Raw genomic sequence first — 21,610 nt, 5'->3', positions numbered from 1 at the left:
TTTTCAGTGATTTATTTATTTATTTATTTTTAGTGGTGTTCTGCCAAGTTCCTGCTAACTAGCATGAAGATTCAAGATTCAAGAGTTTTATTGCCGTATGCATAGGAATACTACACAATGACATTTTTATTCTGTTCACTTCCCGGAGCAGACTAAATTCCACAATCGAGCAAATAATAAAGTAGGCAATAAATAGGAAAAAAAAACAGTCATAGATTAATAAGGGCTGTAATAATGAAGCACTAATAAATGAATACTCACATTCTCAGCATATTACGGAGTAGATGTAGTGGAAGAAAACTATACATATGAGGATGATAGTACAAAATATCACTTAGCGCAAAGTATTACGTAATTTCCAGCTTTCCTGCACCGTTTAGGATTTGTAAGGTGCATGTGTGCTCCGAAAAAAAGACGATAGATCGCGAAACATTGTCAGTTTTATTTCTGGCTCGTCTCCTGGGAAATTACCTCACTGAATACAATGTGCTTTCTTATAAAACTTAACAAAAAAGAAGGAAAACAACGTTTTACAAAACAGTGACTATTAACACATTTAGCGTTGTTGCTTCAAGTTCCAATTATTTTGCTCTCAATTTAGAAAGAATCATAAACCTTTCTTGTCACGACAGCATTAAGTTTGATTTGCTGGTACCTGCAGAAACTCAGTTCAAATCTCAGGTACCCTCCGAAGTACCTTCACATATCCTCACTAGTATCCCCGATTGAAAACCACTGATCTAATCATCTTACATATTGTATTTTATCCTTCCTCAACGTGAGCCGTGTTCACTGCGCAGAGTTCAAAGTGTGTGGACCTGCCACATGCGATGATAAATGCGCTTTTTTTCCATTTCCCCACTTTCTCTTTTGACCGGGACTTGCGACTTTTGAATCAGGATTAGGTGGAGTGCATTAAACACGAGAATGTATTCCGTCCTGAAGGATTTGGATTTGTGTCTTGATTTCAGACAGGAGCTATCTTGTACAATCCGGTGACGCATCGGCATTACGTACGCATTTGCTAGCACCGTTTGGCGATCCGGAAGCGGAATATGCATCTTTGACTGCAGCAATGTTTTCCATGCAATACCATAAATATTTGGGCTTGCAAGCCGTGTTGCATAAACTAATTGAACCTACTCAGATTAGTGGCAAATGTATAATTGAAATATTAGCATTCTATTTATTGTGCTGAATTTAAAAAAATCATACTCTAATAACACAAACTGAATTTTTAGTGGTTTTTTTTTTTTTTTTTTTGTCCATCTCATAATGGATTTATTTAAATGGCACGCACAGCAGGTCTGCCCGACCGATTTCTCTCTTGGCTCGTTTTTCCTGTCTCAAGTGGAAAAATCACAAGTGTCCTTTTTTTTTTACGAGAGAGGGAATGATCGTGACCGTCTATTGCGTTTTCCTTTTCGCCGTTTTTCAATTTTTACTTGCCGGGTGGGGGTTTTACGGCCAAAAGTGCACTGCTGGTACTGGTCTTGTCTCGGGAGGCTGGGTGGGGTGGGGCTGGTGAGTAGCAGCGAGAAAGGGGGGTTGGGGGGGGGGCAATGTTGACCTAAATGTGGCTCTCATTAAGATGGCCTGCACATGAGGCTTGGTGGAGTGCATACAAGCCCCCCTCTTTCTTTCCTGCTGGTCTTCTCCCATTCAGTCTGTGGCCTCAACATGCCGTGTTTATCATGTATCTAGATCTTGCTACTTTCAGTGTTTTTTCTTTGTGTGTGTGTGTGTGTGTGTGTGCGTGTGTGTGTGGAGAAAGTTCTGTTGCAGCAGGCATACAAAAAAAAACCCTCCTTTGAAGCTTCCTGTATATTCATTCTGTTTTGTGTTTTTTTTTTTCCAATGTTTAGCGAGATTGAGATGTTTTCTTCCTTTTCTAATGCAATTCTCGCCACGTCAGATACAGTGTGTGTTTAGAAAATGTAAAAGTTTGGCAGACACATTTTTTATTGCTTCTGGCTACAAGTGGAAAAACAATTACCAAAGGAATGAAAATGCTCAAAACATGAATGCGGCAAGCAGGAAATGATGATAAAGCAACCAGAAGGAATGCGTCGAATACCAATTCGTGCCAATCTTTTTGTTGTGGATGGGATTTGCCCGGTGTAAGCACAAGCAATGACAGAGTGCAGAACGCACAAAAAGATAATTCCCAAACACAATGACGAAAGCGACAAAAGTATTGAGAGGGTTGTTGAATTGACAGTCATTGAAACATGCTGATATGTTTTTGAAGATCGTTTGAAAATATTGGAATACACGTATTGATAAAGTCATTCAAATTTACTGAAGTCAGTGAAATGTACTGCAAAGTAATTTGAACGTTTTAATGCAGCTGTCTGAATGTATGAGCGTTATCGGAAAATGAAACCTTTAGAGGGCCAGTATATTCAGCATTTTCACATCTTTCAAGGCCGACGGAATATTGTGTGCTATGTTAATGTAAATATGGGTGCTATCATATGAAAGATTGACTTCCATTCCTTACTTTGAATTGCATGTAGTTAATAGCTATGTTATATGTGTGGAAACACTGCCACCCAATGGTAACAGTTGTCACTACATTGCTCAATTGGCTTATGTTAGATAAGCATCAGTCAAGGGTGTCCAGTACCCTCCATAAAAAAAAAAAAAAAAGTGTTTTGGGCATTCCATGGTTATTTCAATTATTTGGGAATAATTTATGTTTTTTGCATCAGTTCATGAACATTCATTCAATTTTAATTTAATAATGGAGGTACTTTATATACCTGACATCTGTCAAGGGGTGAAAGAATACTGTGCATGCATGTAAAAATGAGAGGGAAACCATAGCTAACAAGACTCAAAATAAACAGTTTCACACCTGTTTGCGGTGTGTATTTTGGACTTTGTGACATTTAAACATATGGACTCGCTGAGCAGAGAATCAAGCGCCTGCTGATGATCACAATTGGTTTTTGAATGACAGTTCATTTGTGTTCAAGAGTGCCAGTTGTTTTATTTTTAGACCTAATCGATGATCCATATGGAACAATTGTCATGGTTCAGGCCGCCGAGGAAGAAGTGTAAGAGGAGGAGTAGTCAAGCGAAGTGCCGCAACAACGTAACATGACAGCAGAGCACTATACAAGCCAACTTCAAAATAAATACACCAAATAAAACATGGACGTAAATGCAGTTTTGACTTTTATTTTGGAGTTTTTCCTGCGTTCCGATTAATTTGACACATCCAAGTCTCCACTACAGGAGCTGCTGAAGTGAAGGATAAACCGTATGGCACATTCAAATGCAGTAGGATATTTCAAAGTCATATAGACTTGATGCGTTTAACCAGTTGTTCTCAATTATATTTTGCAAAGCCCCCTTAGAAAAGAGAAAAGATATTGGGCCTCCCCTACTCATCATACTGAAAATAAATAAGATCATCTATAATACTTGTATAAATATACCTAGAACTGTATCCTTTTTAACATTAAAGAAAAAAAAAACTACTTTTTACAGTTTTTATACAGGTTAGTCTAAAGCTGAAAAAAATGGATCAAATTGCCGAAAAAAAAGACACCAATCACTATATATTGCACTGCATTAAACATTAATACCTATAATAATATCGATCCATCCATCATCTGTAGCCACTTATCATCCATCACAAGGGTCGCAGGCCTGCTGGTGCCTATTGCAGCTTACTTTGAGCACTAGTTTACTTATCGTGGGGGGGTTCCATTCCCTTTTAACCGCGAAAAACGAGGGATCACTGTATGTGTGTGTGTGTATGTATGTATGTATGTATATATATATATATATATATATATATATATATATATATATATATATATATATATATATATATATATATATATATATAATTAAATAACATCGGAAATATTAAATGTAGAAAGGAAAAATGACATTTTATTTACCTTTGGGGTGACTTGACTTGAGCCACTCACGGCCATAATCCCTAGTGAAGGTAGCCTAGCCTAGCCTTCTTCATACTGTATTTCTTGATTATCTCTCGCTTCGCTTCCATACTCATCATCTTCTTACTTGTCCCTTTAACATCACTAGCAATCTTGGGACCCATGGCGAACCGAAGTTTGAATTAAGCACTAAAATGCACAAGAAATACGATATTGTAAATACTCACACTAGGATCAAATCTTTAGCATGTCGGCATCTTAGTTAAACCGTGACGCCGACCAATAACAGACCAGCATATTAGGTACACATTGTTGCAGAGCAGGCAGTTTGACGCGACCAGAAAATAAGCGCAATTACCTAAAAACACCTGAAGAGGGAGGCAAAACAACACAGACACAGCCAACCCCACAGGTCATGACAGTTGTTGATGCCGTAAAGCGGGAAAAATGCCGTAATGAGGGGACGAAAAAGCTTAATATTTCACTTCGTAACTTGAAAAAAACGTAAGCTAGGATCGCCGCAACCGGGGGTCCACTGTACTCTGAATCAGGCGCGCTGTCTGTTGGGGCACTCGTCAAAGTCTTCACAGCATTTTCCAATCCAAACCAAAACAATAGTTACCTATGTTTGTGCTCCATTGTTACCACCTGGGAATTGAGCCTGCCCCTCTCTGATAAGGACTCCCGCTTCCTTAAGCGTATCAGTGCTCATTGCCAACTGTCGGCTCACATTCCCTACGGACCGAAGCCCCCTCTCTCTGAATCCATCACCTCCCAAGTAAGAGTGGAGATGCTTGCGGCATCAGAGGTGAACATGAAGGGATGAAGAAATACCAATGTGCGTCATATACGATACGCACTCATCCAAGTTTGGAGTTGAAAAATTCACCCCCTCCGTCGGCAAGCTCAGGAGAGTTGCCAAGTCGGTCTCTAATCCGCCAGCTTGATCCCCGCCTCCAGCGATACGCTGAACCTTAAGTAGCTCCTAATGGCCAAGGCGTTACCTTGCCTGTGAAGCAGGAGCCATGGTGGGCGAGTGAGTAGTAATATAGCAAAGTGCCTTGACCACCGTCTGAAAATTGCTGCAAAAACCGCTCGTTTCGTTCTAAAGGAGATCGAGCTCTGCGATATGATCCGAGGCCCTCGCCGCAATGGAATTAGTTTTTCTGTGAATCCAATCAATTCACCTTTCAAAGAAACGATGCCAATACTTGCCAGTAGCCTTCAGATCATCACCAAGTTCTTGCCGTGGAGTTTGATGTTGCACAAATCCGGCGTCTTGCCCGTCGACGATCTGGTCCTTCACATCTTTTGACAGCTCTTTTTGTCACGTTCATGGCGGTTTAGATGCCATTGGCGTCTCATAAAATGGAACGCGTTTACATCGTTGTAAGCAAACTCGCAAACGCAGCAGAGGACAAATAACACTTTAAAACGATCAAATTTAGCACGCTGATTTCAAAATTGCAGTCATTCTCTTTCTCGCACAGTAAATAAGCAAAATTCCAGATCTTGCCATCTGTGTACGATTGGACTCCAGCTATGTGGCAACTGCAGTCACAACTGAGAGTGCGGTGAGAAGTTCGTGCAGCTCCCAAGAGTCAGTTAATTTCAATACCTTCAAACAAAAAGTGATCATAGTGGGTATTAAGAAGATTAGTGCTGGCTTTTCTCTTCACCATGTAACTGAAGGCGCAGTAACGAATGGAAAAATCAACAAGTTATTAACTCTTTCAGTGCCATGGAGGAGAATTCTCATGTTTTAAAATTGTAATAGCAATAATAAATCATAAAATTCTCATCAAATACGTTTTTATGGAGGGTAGCTGACACCCTTGACTAATGCTTATCTAATATAAGCCAATTGAGCACTGTGGTGAAAACTGTGGCCACTGGATGGCAGTGTTTCCACACATACAACATAGCTATTACCGACATGCAATTCAAAGTAAGGAATGGAAGTCAATCTTTCATATGATACCGCCCATGTTGACAAAGAATAGTACACAATATTCTGTCGGCCTTGAGAGAGAGTGAAAATACGAAATGTACTGCCCCTGTAGAGGTTTCCTTTTCCGCTAACGCTTGGCACTGAAAGGGTTAAATTGGTCGATACAGTAATTACTGCTTCTCCTTACGATTGTTAAAGCGTTTTCTTTGCACACTGCGTTCAAGCTAAATCCTAGCCGGGAAACACTCATCCTTTCAAATGTGTGTTTTTTTTTTTTTTTTTTTAAACGAAGCCGTTGCCAATCATTTGACGAGGAATATATTGCAAAGCTCGCTGGCATTGATGACTAAGGAACTCAAGCTCGCTTTAATAAGAACTTTCTGTTTTTGGTCCTCCACCCGCAATCCTGGAGAGCTATTTCTGAATCCCGCTGTGATAGATGGTGGTAAATAGGAGGACTATGGTTTGTCTTTAGGGGGGAAAAGCATCATGTGTATTGCTAGGTTGGATCAGAGTGCTGCAGGATTCATGTGATTAGCCCGAATCCTACCGTATGTCTTCTGTCACGTCAAGAGACGGTGAGAAACATCAATACGCTTGCAAAAGAGGCTTGCGAGATGGAAGCGCTTAATGAGGCGCACGCTTGTTGCTTGTGTTTGCTCCTGCTTTTGTTTGCTGATTTTTGACATGTGATGTCATTTTTAGTCAACAGCAAGAGAAAAAAACCTTTTTTTTAACAATATTCATTGTATGCGAATTTTGTTTTTATCGAATTAACTCATTCAATCCCAAAGACGGAATTTTACGTTTTTAAAAATCCAGACATTGAATCTCAGGTATTTATATAATAAAAAAAAAAGACTTTATACTGCTAACATCAGCTAAATAAGTGGACTTTCATTTTATTAAATGCCACAGTAAAGTTGTTAACATCTCTTGTAAACATGTCTTGTAAACCACCATCCAGCATTTCACCACTTTTGAAATCTCAGTTTCTCCATTTCGCTTGCTGTCAAATCTTCAATTTTTAAAAAGTCAGATTAATCAAATGAATTTATCGTCCAGCCCTCATTCAATATATTTCAAGTGTACCAGCACAGTTTGGAAATTAAGCTCTTGTTCGTGAACCGCACTCAAGATCATCGAATTTGCAGAAATGTATTTGCAATATTCTCATCCCCGATTTAATCAAGGCTAATGTGTGTTTCCTTAGCAACTTACTTGGTTTATTATACTGCGTAGTTCAAGTCTCAATATGTTTAGTTGTGATCGAACCCGAACAAATGTGTTTATCCATCTTCTTTTTTTTTTTTTCCCGAAAGTAAATGCCTACCTATCACACTTTGTCCCGCTCCTTTCTCGCAAGTAAAGCCGCATGTCACTTCGCCCAGTCCTTATCCACACCACTTGACTGACCGGGAGAAATTGAACCCGTGAAGAGTGACACTTCTTTTACAATACGTTGGCCCAGTTTCACTTGGATAAGGAGGAGAGAAATTCACGCGCTTGGGTATACAGCTCAATCCTTGTATTTTCAATACATGAGTTTTAAACGCATTCAGAAGGACACAAAGTCATTTTCAGATGATTGTTGTAGGCTGAAAAATAATCGTAATTTTTAAACGTCACACAGCACTGCTGTGCATCCTCAGTTGCGTGTTAGTTATCCGGATTTAATATATAAAATAGCCACAAAATAGAATTAAATTTAGAAGATTGGCAGATTAGAAAATACGACACATGGAATTGATTTAACTTTAAGTAGAAGTCTAACGAGTAAGATCCATTTTTTGTGACAAGTCAACAATTGTGCCCCGCTGGTTGTATTTGGCGAGACAATTAATCATTAAGGTTGTTGGTAATAAATGAGTGGAGTAGAACATTCTGCCACCTGCTACGCAGCTGCATAGACTCATAAATTTAATCGAGACACACTCTTTACAAGAGCAAAATGTAATGTCAAATGTGAAAACAAAAATGTTACAAATATGGGACTCAGTCCTGTAATTTTTTTAACTATATATATATATATATATATATATATATATATATATATATATATATATATATATATATATATATATATTTTTTTTTTTTTTTTTTTACTACCCACAAGGGGGAATCTAGCAGAGGCAGACAGAAGAAGATGTTATAGAAGCATTGATTTTGAGTTTGAACTTCTATTTTACATGCCAGCAGTGGGCACTACACAATCAGGTGTGTTACTGTCGTGTTGGTGCAGTATTCAGTTTCTGTGTTATTTTGAAAATATGTTGGTGCTCCTCTTGTTTTTAAGCTTGCAGGCTTTTACCAAACAGTTTGAAGAAAGATGTTTCAAATCAAAGCAAAACTTGAAAAAAACCTCCAAGTAGCATGTTTCTGTTGTTACAACCGACGCTTTGTAGTCCAAATTTTATGCTTATATAGTTAGATGGGCCAAAAAGTTATCGCAGTGATTATCAGATTGTAAATAATTATTAGTTTGATAATAGTGGTGGATAGATGGATAGATGGATGGATGGATGGATGGATGGATGGATGGATGGATACATACGTAGCTAGCTAGCTATGAGAGATAGATAGATAGATAGATAGATAGATAGATAGATAGATAGATAGATAGATAGATAGATAGATAGATAGATAGATAGATAGATAGATAGATACGTAGCTAGCTAGCTGAGATAGATAGATAGATACGTAGCTAGCTAGCTATGAGAGATAGATAGATAGATACGTAGCTAGCTAGCTATGAGAGATAGATAGATAGATAGATAGATAGATAGATAGATAGATGCGCTAGTTAGTTACCTAGCTAGCAAAATAAATAGATGCGCTAGTTAGCTAGCTAGTGAAAAAGATAGATAGAGAAATAGATAGATAGATAGATAGATGCGCTAGTTAGTTACCTAGCTAGCAAAATAAATAGATGCGCAAGTTAGTTACCTAGCTAGCAAAATAAATAGATGCGCTAGTTAGCTAGCTAGTGAAAAAGAAAAAAGATAGATAGATAGATAGATAGATAGATAGATAGATAGATAGATAGATAGATAGACGCACGCGCGTGCACACACGCACACACACACACACACAATGTGTTTGGCAAGTGGATCTGGTGTCAACAAATAAAGCCAAGTGACTCATTTTGGTGCAAGGAAATGCAATCGGTATGACCTTAAGAGTGTATTACTGCCTGGAGGGAAAAAAAAAAAAAAAAAAATCAACCAAAAAAAAAAAACATTAATGGATTATTTCTTATGCCAGACAGGGAAGATGACAAATATTAGATTAGGAAAAAAAGTATTCTGTGCTTCAACTCAGAATCTGCTTTAAAAGTAAAATAGTTCCACGCAGACTTCATCTCGCTTTCGCCTGGGTCGGAAATTGATATCTGATGTGTTTCAGCATTTGTATTTCCCTCACACACACGCGCACTTTTTCAATCACAAATTCTGGCTGGCGCTCCCTTATCACGATGCACCCCGAAAATGCCAGTGTCAGTCCAAGTTGTTGTTATCAAGCTCCCACGTAGGAAAGAGTAAATGGTACAATGTCAGAATGTTCCAGAGGAACTGAATATCCTGCATGTCTTTGAAAAACTCATGAAGCACATATGCACGAATTCAAGACCCGCCTTTCATCCCGCATATCCGTCATCGTCTGTTTGGGGGACTCTCGCCACCAACAAAATCTCCCGATCCGTCCTAAATCCTCATTTCCAATTTCTCATCTTCTCATGCACCGGCTAGGATTTGGCAAACTAATGAAATCCCAATGACATTTAAAAAGAACCAGTGGAGGTAAAGGCAGCTTTGCGAATCACGTGTCACGCGTGTGGGTGCGCGAGGGTGAAGATTAAACCTCTTTCGACGTAACTCGGCTCACGTCACGGGGAACAGAAACACAAAGATCAAGGGTTAAAAAAAAACAAAGATCTGAAAAGCAATGATGTGATTTTTTTTTTCAGCCTACGCTCCGTATGCAAAATCAATCAAATGAACGTATAAAGATATGCGGGGGGAAACAAAGACGAGCGCTGTGCTGCTTGCGAAAATGTAATACCGTATGTTTTCGAGTAATTCATGCCCACCTTAAAAATGATCTGCAGTTTTAAGCATTTGTGCAGTGTTTTGTCATTTTCGGCTTCTATTGAAGCGAAGTTAGCAGCGCTACTTGTCTTTGCAAAGGCCTTGTCATGTCTAATAGAAAAGAGGTGCTTTGGCGCCATCTTGTGGCATCAGCAGGCGGTTAAATGCGACTTCAGGAAGCCGTCCTTTATCCATCCATGCTTGCCAGCCAATTGCATCGCACTGCAATCGTTCACGCACCCAATCACGCCGAAGAACTACTTAGCTAGGAATTCCTGCTGTCGTGTTTTGCTCTAAGGTTTTCCCCTTCCTACGTGCTGTTCACCATTCACAAATTTACCCATTTGAATTTTTTCTCCATATTCTGACCCCCCTCCCAAAGTTAAAAGTTACCCCACAAAAAAATGCTGGTCTGTTTTCCTCACCTATTCACTAGCTACCAATGGATTTTGGGCAGATTGGATTACTTTTATCCAAAATCGGGTTAATTATAATTACACGTTCAGCAGATGGAGTTGAAGATTGAATTTGGGCATGCTGATGCTCATCGCCATCCTTGACAGTTTTGCTAAGTACTGAAGTTGAGGTAAATTTAATGTGATATTTGGGGGGAATGTTGCTGGGAATAAAATTTGTGTTATTTTTACCCCTTGTGCTCTATTTTGACCATTTTTGGTCTTTTTCTTCCACATTATTCTCATAGTTTTGTAGCCAAGGAATGGCACACTTCTGTGATTGTGATAGCTAAGAGGTCATGCCATGTTGAACTTTGACATGTTGTCACCATCTGGGTGCAATTTCAGCTCCCTAGTGCCTTCTTTCGATGCTTCCCCTTTCATGTGAACTGTCTTTCACGTAAAAATCAAAGGATTGGACAAAATACCACAACGGTTAAACACCCTAATAAGTAGGAATTGTAAATCCATGGCAAACTATGATTCAAAAAACAATTTCAATTCACAGGTAAACGTAAAACCAACATGGAACACTCTCTAGGAACTTAAGATTTTTGTCTCTAACTCTGGAAATGTCTTTTGTAATCCAACAGGATGAACAGCCAATTAGAGGGGAAATTGAGCTCTCCTCCGGTGACCTCCGACTGGTGCTACAAGTAGAACATAACCAGTGAGTATTCCCGATGCACTTCCATCCCAAATCTCCTCCTTAGCCTCTATAAATGCCCGCTTTCGGGTTTCACTCTCTGCTTTGAAAAAGCTCAACCTTGAGTTGTTTGTTCCAGCGAGTTTGCCGCTTGGAGCATCCAAAAAGCTCCAAGGCTTTATTCACTTTCTGCATTATGTGTTCAAGGAGAGGTTTTTTTTTTTTGCACTTTGCATTTAAGAGTTCCCAGGTGCTTTAATAACATGTCTGTTTGTTAGAATACCCCAAGGATTAAGAATTTAATCACATTTTACACCACCTTCATCTCTCTTTCATTTATTATTTGTTAATTACAAACTTAATTGATTACTGAGATGTTTGTGATTGCAAACCAAAGTACGGTAACTGATTCCATTTCATAGATGAGGAATAATTCCGTTGTTTATTAACAATGGTGCAGACGGTAGATTTCCCTAAACCAATCTGCATAACGAGATCAGGAACACTATTTTCAGTTTTAGCAATTTTCTTCTTTGTTACAATCTATTGGGCTTCCTAACAGTTTTTTTGGGGAGGCATTTTTTTCTTCTTTCTTGGGAGCTATGACTGAAGAAGAGGAAAAATCCAATAAATTTAGGACTATAAATTGCTATATTTTTGTCATGCTTTGTACACTGCAGGTGATAGTCCAGTGTGGCTTATCTGCGGTTTGTTTTTTTTACTAGCTACAAGAGGGCAATCTCCTTGTAAACCAAAAGGAGAGAGAAGATGTCGCTATCAAAGTATTGATTTTGAGTTTGAACTGCTATTTCACTCACCACCAGGAGGCACTCTCCACCAGCAAATGCAACAGGCATGTTATTATTGTGTTGGTGCAGTAGTCTAACAATCCAAGTATGTCAGTGTTATGTTGAAAATATGTAGGTGCTGCCCCTATTTCTAAACGTGCAATCGGTGTTGAAGGTTTGTTGGAATGATGTTGCTGTGATCAGGCAGTTTGACAAAATAAAGTTTTTAGATAAAAACAAAAATTTAAAAATGTCTATAACGTATTTCTGTGTAAATATCGTTTGGTAAATCCTAGAGTTTATTATTGGGTGCAGTATATAAATGGCGAAAAAAAATATTTTCTGTAATGTTTTTATTGGTGTGCTTTTCATCTGGTGCGGCTTATTGTCCAAAAACTAGAGTAAAAATCTTTGGAGTGATACCTTGTTTTTATTTGTTGCATATTTTAATATTTCAGTAGCCAAATAATTTTGAAACTTGCAAAAATCAGCAAATTTTTCAAAAATGTTTATTTCTTTACACAAAATTTCAATAAAAGACAAATTAAATTTATATATATATATATATATATATATATATATATATATATATATATATATATATATATATATATATATATATATATATATATATATATATTTTAGGGCTGCAACTCATGATTATTTTAATAATCAATCAATCTGCCAATCATGATATTTTTTTAAATCATGTTTCAATTTCCAACTCTTAGTCAAAAACAGGATATTATTTCAAAATTAACATTGCAGAAAACATATGACCTCTCATTCAGTTGCTGGTTTGAAACACGTTGAAAAAAGAGGTGAGTTTTTTCCAAAGCAAACACAAATGACTCAACACCAAGACACCATCTTCTGTTATGAAGGACATCAGAAACTGTTGAATAGTTATTGATTAGAAGTTGAAATTCAAAGGAATTAGTTCATTTTTAACCTCCGAAAAGTTATCCCGACGATTACTAGATCGGAAATAATTATTAGTTTGATAATAGTGCTGGATTAATCCTTTTTGATCATCTGATTAACTGGTAACCATAATTTTACTCTGCAAATATCAGACTCTGCATCCGCTTTAAAAAAAAAAATCCATATCGGTCGGGCCCTGAAATCTAGTCAGCCCTCACATGCCAGGTGGACGTCAAGCTCTGCTACCGCAAATTTTATCTTACAAAAAAAAAAGTGACGGCTCGTAACTCCTTCCATGTGAACACCAAGACTAACTAAAGCAATATTTGTTTGACAACACACTCTCTCGTGATGTGAGTTTGACTCTATGTAAGAAAGCGCCTTGCATCATGTAGACTAAAACGCGGCGCTGTGTAGTAGGGTGACATTAACATAATATTTTAGCGTGGAAAAAAAAAGGACTTTTTTTTGAGACGGGGAATGTGGTGAGCGAGAATTGCCACGCGCTGGATGCGGCAGGCTGCAGTTGCTTGGAAACAGATTGACGTGTGTGGAGTAAGAGGAGACAAAGCGAGAGCTTTCGGAAGGTCAGCGGCAAAACACAAGAAGCCCTGAGACAAAAAAGTTGGCATTGGGTGTAGAATCCATGGCAGCGTGGCACAAGAGCTGATCATCATTAGTCAGTGTTAGTAATTAGGAGGCTTCCAGCCAAGTGCGCCAGTTTGGACCAGTAAATGTGGGACTCAAACAGATGGGGGCCAAGGGGGCGGGGTTACTGACTAAGCTGTTTGTCGCCACTTCCAGTTGAAGTTGTAAAACCGGAGCAGTTACACATTGTGTACATTAACATTGTCTTACTGAAGGCCCCGATTGTAAAAATGCAACTTTTTGGAGCTTTTAACCGTGTTACATTGTTAATTTCTCACAAAGTGTTATTTTCCTTCGTTGATGAATTCCTGATCAATTCTTTCTTGTTTACAATTTTAGTACCAGCTTGCGAGAGGCTACATGGCGTCACGTTATCCGAGCAGCCGTGCTTTTTTGTCTTCTGGGGAGAAGATATTTTGCACCGAGTTGGCCAAGTAAACAACAGCATAATTTCCCAAATACAAGACACAGTGGACAAAGGGGCCAGTGTTGTGGGCACAAAATATGCGGAATGCTTAAGAATGCATCAGTAAAGAGAAATAACATTTTGGGGATGTTTAGGATGAGAAATTAATATTGTAACATGGCTAAACGCTTCAAAAAGTTGGATACGGCCCCCCAAAATAACATGATACAGGTCCTTCAATGCCGTTCTAGCACCGGATTTGAGTTTTGCTCTGTTAAAGGGGCAGTGTGTGAGATTTAGACCGTTTTTCATTAAAAAGGAATAAACCATTATGAATTTCAAAAACTTGCAAATGAATGTGGTCTTTACGACCAACAGTATTCTTTAAATATAATCATAGGTCTAGTTATTAAATTATATTCCATGAGGGGTGGCACTTCTCCGGAGGCGGCCATGTTTGTTATAGCTAAGGACAATGGTAAATGCAGCACATGCAGCACCTCCTGCTGGCCGTAATGAAAAACGGTCTAAATCTTACACACTATTCCTTTAAAAGGCAGGGTGCGGAACGAAGAATATTCTTATTTTACAATTGTAGCATAGCTACTGAGCAAGTGGTAACCGTAGCTTCCCCGACAAAATAATTACAACAAAAAGCCTTGGCTTTGCTTATTGCGATGTGATACAAGTGACACGTAGCTAAGCGAGATTTTGTTTAAGCTAATTTCGCTATTGCTAACTCAGTCACTGCCAATTCCTGTTAAAATTGTCATTAGACAGTGTTATTCAATAGTGATTATATTTCTTTTATTTTTTTTGTCTATTTACTATTCAATTTTGCCAAAATCTGTTGCTCTTGTCACTCTGATTGCCACAATCTTGGCGACTGGTTGCCGTGGTGGCAAACACTCACTTCGCCTTACAGCATAGCCACTTGTCATGGCGTCACAGCAGCACACAATGAATAGCTCTGTCAGCTGAGATCTCCTAAGTGCAGTGTAAACTTTTTTTTTTTTTTAAATTCCTTACCATGAGACTGGCATGACGATAAAACTGTGTCATCGGCGTTTGTTGAATACCTCCCGGACATTCCGGAGAAGGCTGGAACAGCAAACACATGTCGTTGGATGCTTGAATTGCGAGCGCGTGAGTCACAGTCTGGGATTTGTGTAATCGGAGAAAGCTGGTCTCCGGGTCCAACTGTTCAAGGACAAGTGCCATTTCTCAGGCTTTACCTTTGGACCACAACTCCGGAATTCTATTCAAACATTTTTGAACGTTTTTACAGTACTGTACATACACGGTAATGCGTGTTATAATGGACTGAATAATGACTGAGCGTTAGGTATCGCTACAACCTTGAACTCATCAAGATGACCCCCATATGTTGAACTGCCAGTCTGCTAGACCCCCAGAAGAAAATCAAAGCTCGTCTTCCCCCAACAAGGAAACGTGTCCTAGATAACACGCTGACTTGAGCTTAATGTATTGACACCCAACATGACCAGGTGGGAATTTGGACTCCTGCGAGAACCTCCGCAGCTTTATGGAGCCGCATCAGTCTGTTTTAGTAGCCCACTTTTCTTCATTGATTTCTTTCTCAAACCCAAGGAAATTATTTGTTTGAACTCTGTGCCAGCCCCTCTGTGTTTCCACTTTGTGATTTCAAATCAAACAAGGGCTTTGTTCTTCTTATCGTAGTCTATTCCGGCTCTGGTTGACATGGCTGTGATGATGACTGGCAGCTCCAAGTCAACAGTGGTGGGGGAAAAAAAAAGAAATACTGATGAGCTTTCGGCTTGCAGGATGTCTGTCCCGAGAGGCGCGGATAATACCCGATTCAGTTGCAGTGCAGTGGTACTTTCACTTGTGAGTACTATATTTGTACTGTTACCAAGCTGGTGACTCAATAGGGCTGGCACAAGCGCATCTTTTCATTCGATTATCCTATTCATTATTCCTTCGAATAATTGATTACTTTTTTTTTTTAATAATCCGATGTTTCACATTTTTAAAATAATCTAAGGTTGAACGTGAGTTTAAGTTAGTCGCTGTAAATACTACTTTGCAATTCATAGAAATTTTTAGACACTCCAAAGAAATTGATTATGATTTAAGCTCAACAAACACTAACCACAATTTAGTTCACATATACATAATGTTATATTTCACACGTAATAATTGTCCATAATGTCAAGTACAGGCAATGCTTTGAAAATATTTCATGAATAAACTTGAGAGTGGAGCTGCCTGTTAGCTGCTATGAGATCAATAACTTCCTGTTCTTCTTCTTTCTTACAAACTGATGAGGCATGTGTCTTGCTTGACTGCCTCCTACTGGTTCAAATTTGAACAACCAAAACTGAGTCACTATAGGTTGTAGTGACAGGTTATATTCCCAGATAATACAGATCTTGTGTTATTTAGGATATTCTTTCCTTTATTTTTGGAAGTTCCATCAGCTAATAAATCAGTGTTTTTAAGCACACAAATAACGTCAGCCATTCAGCCACTATGTGGTGCACCATAGACAAGCAATGAAGCTTTATGTCAAGATAGTCTTGCATGCATGTTTTTTTCTTCAAAAGTACTGCTGAGATATGCCTTTTTCTTTTAATAATAATTGAACTTTTTTTATCACTCTTCTTTTTAATTGGACATGGTCCCAAGCTTGTAATCTCCCATTGTTGGGGGAGTCTTTCTCCCTTGGCGCCATTTCAACACTGTGTACATCCGCTAGAAAGGACCTGTAGAAAATGGTGACACAAACATGGTTTTGGCTCCGCTTCAAAGTGGATATTTTTAGTCAACCTATTTTTAAAGTTGACTCACCTGACTTGGTCGACTTTTTCCTCCCAACCTTAATGCCAATCAACCTTCCCATCTTTCCCCTTTGAATAAAAATGCATCCTTAACTCAGTCATTGCATACTCCAGGACACAGAGTAGCACCCAAGGAACAAAAAGTGCTAGAACATTGTGACTTCCTATAAAATATTCTTATATGAACTTGAAGTAAAAAAAAAAACATTGCAAATTTGGCTTGGTTAAGTACACAATCTGTATCTCTGTTGGTTTTGTATTTGTTTTTTGTTGTTTTTGTTACCTGTGGCCAATAAACTGTTCAGCAGAAAAAAAATCATCAACTTGAGCACCCGCTAGTCAAGTGATACTTAAAAGTCTCACAGGAAGTGGTGTGCAGCAGAAGAAGTCCGTTGAACAGGTGCTGCGGCTCGCCTGATGACAGCTGAACCCCCCCACCCCCCGCCCTTGCTTTTCCTGTCAAGTTCAGGAAGTAACCGACTTGATGCCGCACATCTCGTTCATCGTCTGGCTTAAAGACCAGGTGGGCCTCATTGCTCACAATGTGACCTTCTGAAAACGATTGGCCAAGACGGGCCACGAGCGCCGCGCCGCCCTGCGGGGCCTGCCTGCCATCTTTCATTTCGCATCCCCTTTAAGTCACAAATATCTGGCCGGAGCAAATGGCAGCTCGCGCACGTTCTCCACTCTCCATAGGCATTTAAAGTGATAAAAACTGCACACAGCGAGAGACGTGGCTTATTTAGTATTTTTTCTCCAATATGACTTATTTAAGCTCTCAAAGTGTTTGTCTGGGAGCCTTTTTTGTGTTTGTTCCCCTCACTTGGCAGATACTTTGCATGCAAATCTGCTTCACATGGCCTCGATGCAAGTGTGCCCAAGACCAATAATGTGCCTTGAATTCACAATGATGAAATAATGCTGTACTTCAAATAAATGACACATGTTTGGCCTTTTTTTTAACAGTTAACGTCAAGGTGGAGAGAATTACAATCAGTTCCAATGCTAGCATGAAGCTAAACTTGTCAGAAAAAGCCTCCTTGAGGGTTTGGAGGGTGGTCACGCTTGTGCAACCGTATATTGCTGATTTTAACATCCCATTTCTGTTTTTTCCAAATGGCTGTACACCTTATAGATCATATTAATAGTGGAAAACAAATTTGTATTTGCATACGTTTTATAGCCAATGCATTTTTATATTAACATTAAGAAGTATAATTTCCTTAGTATGTCCTTTTGAAGGGTCTAACGCAGAGGTTTGTTTTTCTTTTATTATTATTGACATAGGGTTGTAGTAATTGGTTCAAAAATGACACCACAGTGACACAAGATCCAAAAATATCAGCTGAAATACCTTTTTTTTGTGCAACCATTAAACTACTCTTTTTTATATTTCTGTGCTTTTGCCAGAGTAGTAGTCCAATCCTTTCACATCAAAATGAAATCGTTGAAAGAAGGCAATGGGGAGCTGAAATTTCACCCAGATGGTGACAACATGTCAAAGTTCAAAATGACGCAACCATTAAGTAATCACACTAGCTGCTAGTGACTGGCAGGAGTGTGCTATCCCTTGGCTAAAATACTTCGAGAACGATGTGAAAGACAATGGCCCAAAATTGTCAAAATAATGCACAAGGGTTAAACATAAAAACATGTTTTTATAGTTTTAGCATACTACTTCTGCCCAAACAATATTAAGGTTTTTTCATGTCGATTCCAAGTTATTGCTGTAGAAAATTACGATACCCGATTCATCAGCCAATTCATGAATGAAATAACTTTTTTTGTTCCCTTATCACTTACCCCCTAAAATGACAGGCAGAGTGTTTGACTTTTTTGTATTACTTTGTCTTTTAATGTTTGCCCGACTTTAAAAGAGAGAAAAAAAATAGCTAAATAGATTTTATCTGTGCTTTTTTTTTTTTTTTTTGAGGGGCGGGGGTGAATGGAAGGCATTTACACATCTTTGTCTTACGCTTTCGTGCATTCGTCTGTAAAAAGAAAATCGTTACCAATCAGCAACAAGCAGTTTTTATACATTTTTCTGTGCATACACCCATCATCTTGCCCTCCATGAAGCACCACTTGTGTTTGTCGTTGTGTGCAATGCGTAATTGCTATCTGTCGACACGGCGCAGATGCAAGGTCTGTTTTTCCAGATGTCTCCTCGAGAAGCAGGGAATACTATGTAATTACATTAACTACAACCAGGCCATTGATTTTTTTCTTTCTTTCTTTCTTTTTTTTTTTGCCAGAGGCCAGCCGGTGAACATTATGAGATATATATATATATATATATATATATATATATATATATATATGCACTAAAAGTACACTAAAAGTAACAATGCGATGTTGCTGTGGGAAGAAAACATGATCTTTTTTTTTTCCTGGTTTGGATCCACACAGAAATGTACAAAGCTATAATTGCAGCTCATTTTACCCTCATCAACCCATTGTATTTCGGACTTTAATTAAAGCCACAGTAGGAGCTGCACGGGGGATGGGGGCGGGGTGTCTTCCGATTTATAATGGGATCACAAGCTTTTGGTGTTGATAGATGGATGTGTTTTCCTCGTAAAGACTGCTAGCAAAGAAAGCGTAATTGTTAGTTAAGCAGACGACTTGCTATATTTAATATTCAGCCCATGACAGGCGCTCAGTGTATCATTGTAAAGTGATGGCCCTCTTGATCCCAGCGGGCACGGTCCGAGACAACAAAAGTGTTTCAGTTGTGTCACAAACATGTGATGTGATGTTGTTTCCAATGTGTCTTTATCTCACGATCGTTTTGAGAGCAAATGTGATGTAAGAGACAATGTAAGGCCTGTGCCTTTAATTGATTTTTTTATTTTGTTTCATTTTAGTGAGCTTTTGGGCCCAGACTTCACGGAGACCTACTACACAGCCGATGGACAGCCGGTGACCCTGACCAGTAGGAATTACACTGTAAGATAAGTGAATACAAATTGCGCATTCAAGATGCAAGGGGTGTTGAACGGACTCTTGCTCGTCCTTTTTAATGGCAAATGCGGGGAAATGATGATACTGTTAGCCAACCTCTTTTGATGGGATAGACCAAAAATTCTCAATGTGTATGTATGCAGGCTACCTCTATAGTTTTACCTGAATCAGTGATGGGGGGAGTGAGGGATCAAGGGAGAAAGAAAGAAAGCGAGAGAGAGATAGAGGCGGGAGACAGACAGAGAGAAGGGGTGGGAGAGAGAGAAATAGAGCAAGTGAGAGAGCGAGAGAGACAAAGAAAGAGAGAGCAGTGAGCCCCATGGGCACAATTCAAGAAAAAAGAACTGCCTAAGAGTACATTAAGACGATGGTCCCCAGCGACAGCCTACTTCATGAATGTCTCATGCAACAGAATCAATAAGGAGAAGGAGCCAGATGGACTGTTATTGAAAGACAAGCGTCTACATGGCATGTACCACCAACGGACAGACAGACAGATCGGGAGACAGACAGACGCAGAGAGATAGTGATTAGTGACAGATTGAGAGACAGAAAGACACAGAGAGATAGTGAGTAGTGAGCCTCATAGGCACGAGTCAATAGGAAAGAACCATCTAAGAGTACATCAAGATGATGTCTCGGGCAACAGAACCAGTAAGGAGAAGGAGCCAGATGGACTGTCATAGAAAGACAATTGTCTACATGGCATCTACCACCGACAGACAGACAAAAAGACGGGCAGACAGACAGACAGCTATAGAGAGAGGGCACGATAAAAAAAAAAAAAAAAAAACTGCCTTAGAGTACATCAAGATAATGGTCCCCATCGACACCCTTCTTAGTAAATGCCTCTGGCAACAGAATCAGGGAGAAGGAGCCAGATGGACTATCATAGAGAGCCACTCGTCTACATGGTATGTACCACCGTCAGACTAAGGAAGTGGCTTACCTCTAGAATACATAGCACAGGCTCAAAAAAGGCTGGACCAAAATTGAGCACAGAGAAAATGTTATTTGGGAATTGTGGTTGTTTTATTCAGGATTATGCTAAAACACATTTCAGGATTAGGTGCCACAAGCATTTATGTGATAAATCCCACTGCTGCTCTTGTCAATGTATGTTTTTGAGTGACCGTCAGTTTTTCTGAAGATGCACTGCGGGATACCATATATGAGATAACCAATACTCACTTGTCATTCCGAGTGATTCCGAGCACAGCCCAAAAGAAGTCAGCGTTACAGTCCCAAAAATGACAAATGATGTTCTGCTTACATGGCAGTAGATTTAATATTCTTCACTTTCTTTTCCCTTCAACGCTAAACTGATTTGGCCGAGACACTTATCCGATTAGGACTTGTGAGGTTTGTCTTTCCAAAAGGAATTACGGTGTAAGGTAATTTTATAAATGCAGTCGCATCCAAATGTACCAGTGGGAAAACGTCACGACCCCCTTCTGGAAATCGGCTTTTGCCATGCGTGCTCCTGAATAGGGCTGGATGATTTTGAAGCCTAATTTAATTAAGACTTTCTTTTCACTTAAGTATTGTGATTGCGATTTAATGTGATTCCATTGCTTTCCATTTGTACAAGCAATAAATTCATCTGTTTTGCAATGGGTTAGGGTTAGGGTTCTTTGCTCATATAGGTTATGCTGAAGCTAAAATAAAGGCAAATAAAAGTAACCAAAGATTATTTTTTTTTTTCCCTTCCTGAAATGCAGAGTTTGCTATTTGACAAATAAATTCTTCTACATTGCACTGTCATGTTGAATTTGATGAATTGTTTATCCCGAGTCCTGAAGACATTGTACAGAATGAAATATTGCACGTGAAAACAGCCTAGAAAAACGCATCTCCATTGGGATGCCACACCTGTCTGTCTGCTCACACGCGAGAGCCCCGCTGCATTCAACTCACACCCTGGCAGTAGTTAATTGCTGGATGTCGGGCGGGAGGTGGGGTACACCCCCCCCCCCCCACCCCCCTCTCTCGCTGACAATT

At 39.2% G+C, this 21,610-nt stretch overlaps 1 protein-coding gene across 2 annotated transcripts in view; it reads left to right on the top strand.

Moving 5' to 3' along the window:
• Positions 1-21,610, top strand: part of adam19a (ADAM metallopeptidase domain 19a) — a 73,000-nt gene that overhangs the window by 23,895 nt on the left and 27,495 nt on the right. The window contains exons 3-4 of one of the 2 annotated variants that reach the window (XM_088434929.1): positions 11,005-11,081; positions 19,513-19,594. In XM_088434929.1, the coding sequence (XP_088291055.1) occupies positions 11,005-11,081; positions 19,513-19,594 (159 nt within the window). Of the gene's footprint in view, positions 1-11,004; positions 11,082-15,544; positions 15,693-19,512; positions 19,595-21,610 lie in introns of those variants that run through there. The other variant, XM_088434938.1, reaches the window with a different exon arrangement.

This window comes from Hippichthys cyanospilos, chromosome 1 (genome assembly GCF_059441005.1).
Source record: "Hippichthys cyanospilos isolate Australia breed blue-spotted pipefish chromosome 1, RoL_Hcya_1.0, whole genome shotgun sequence".
NCBI classification, from domain to species: Eukaryota; Metazoa; Chordata; class Actinopteri; order Syngnathiformes; family Syngnathidae; genus Hippichthys; species Hippichthys cyanospilos.
This window is presented reverse-complemented; position numbering and strand designations above follow the sequence as displayed.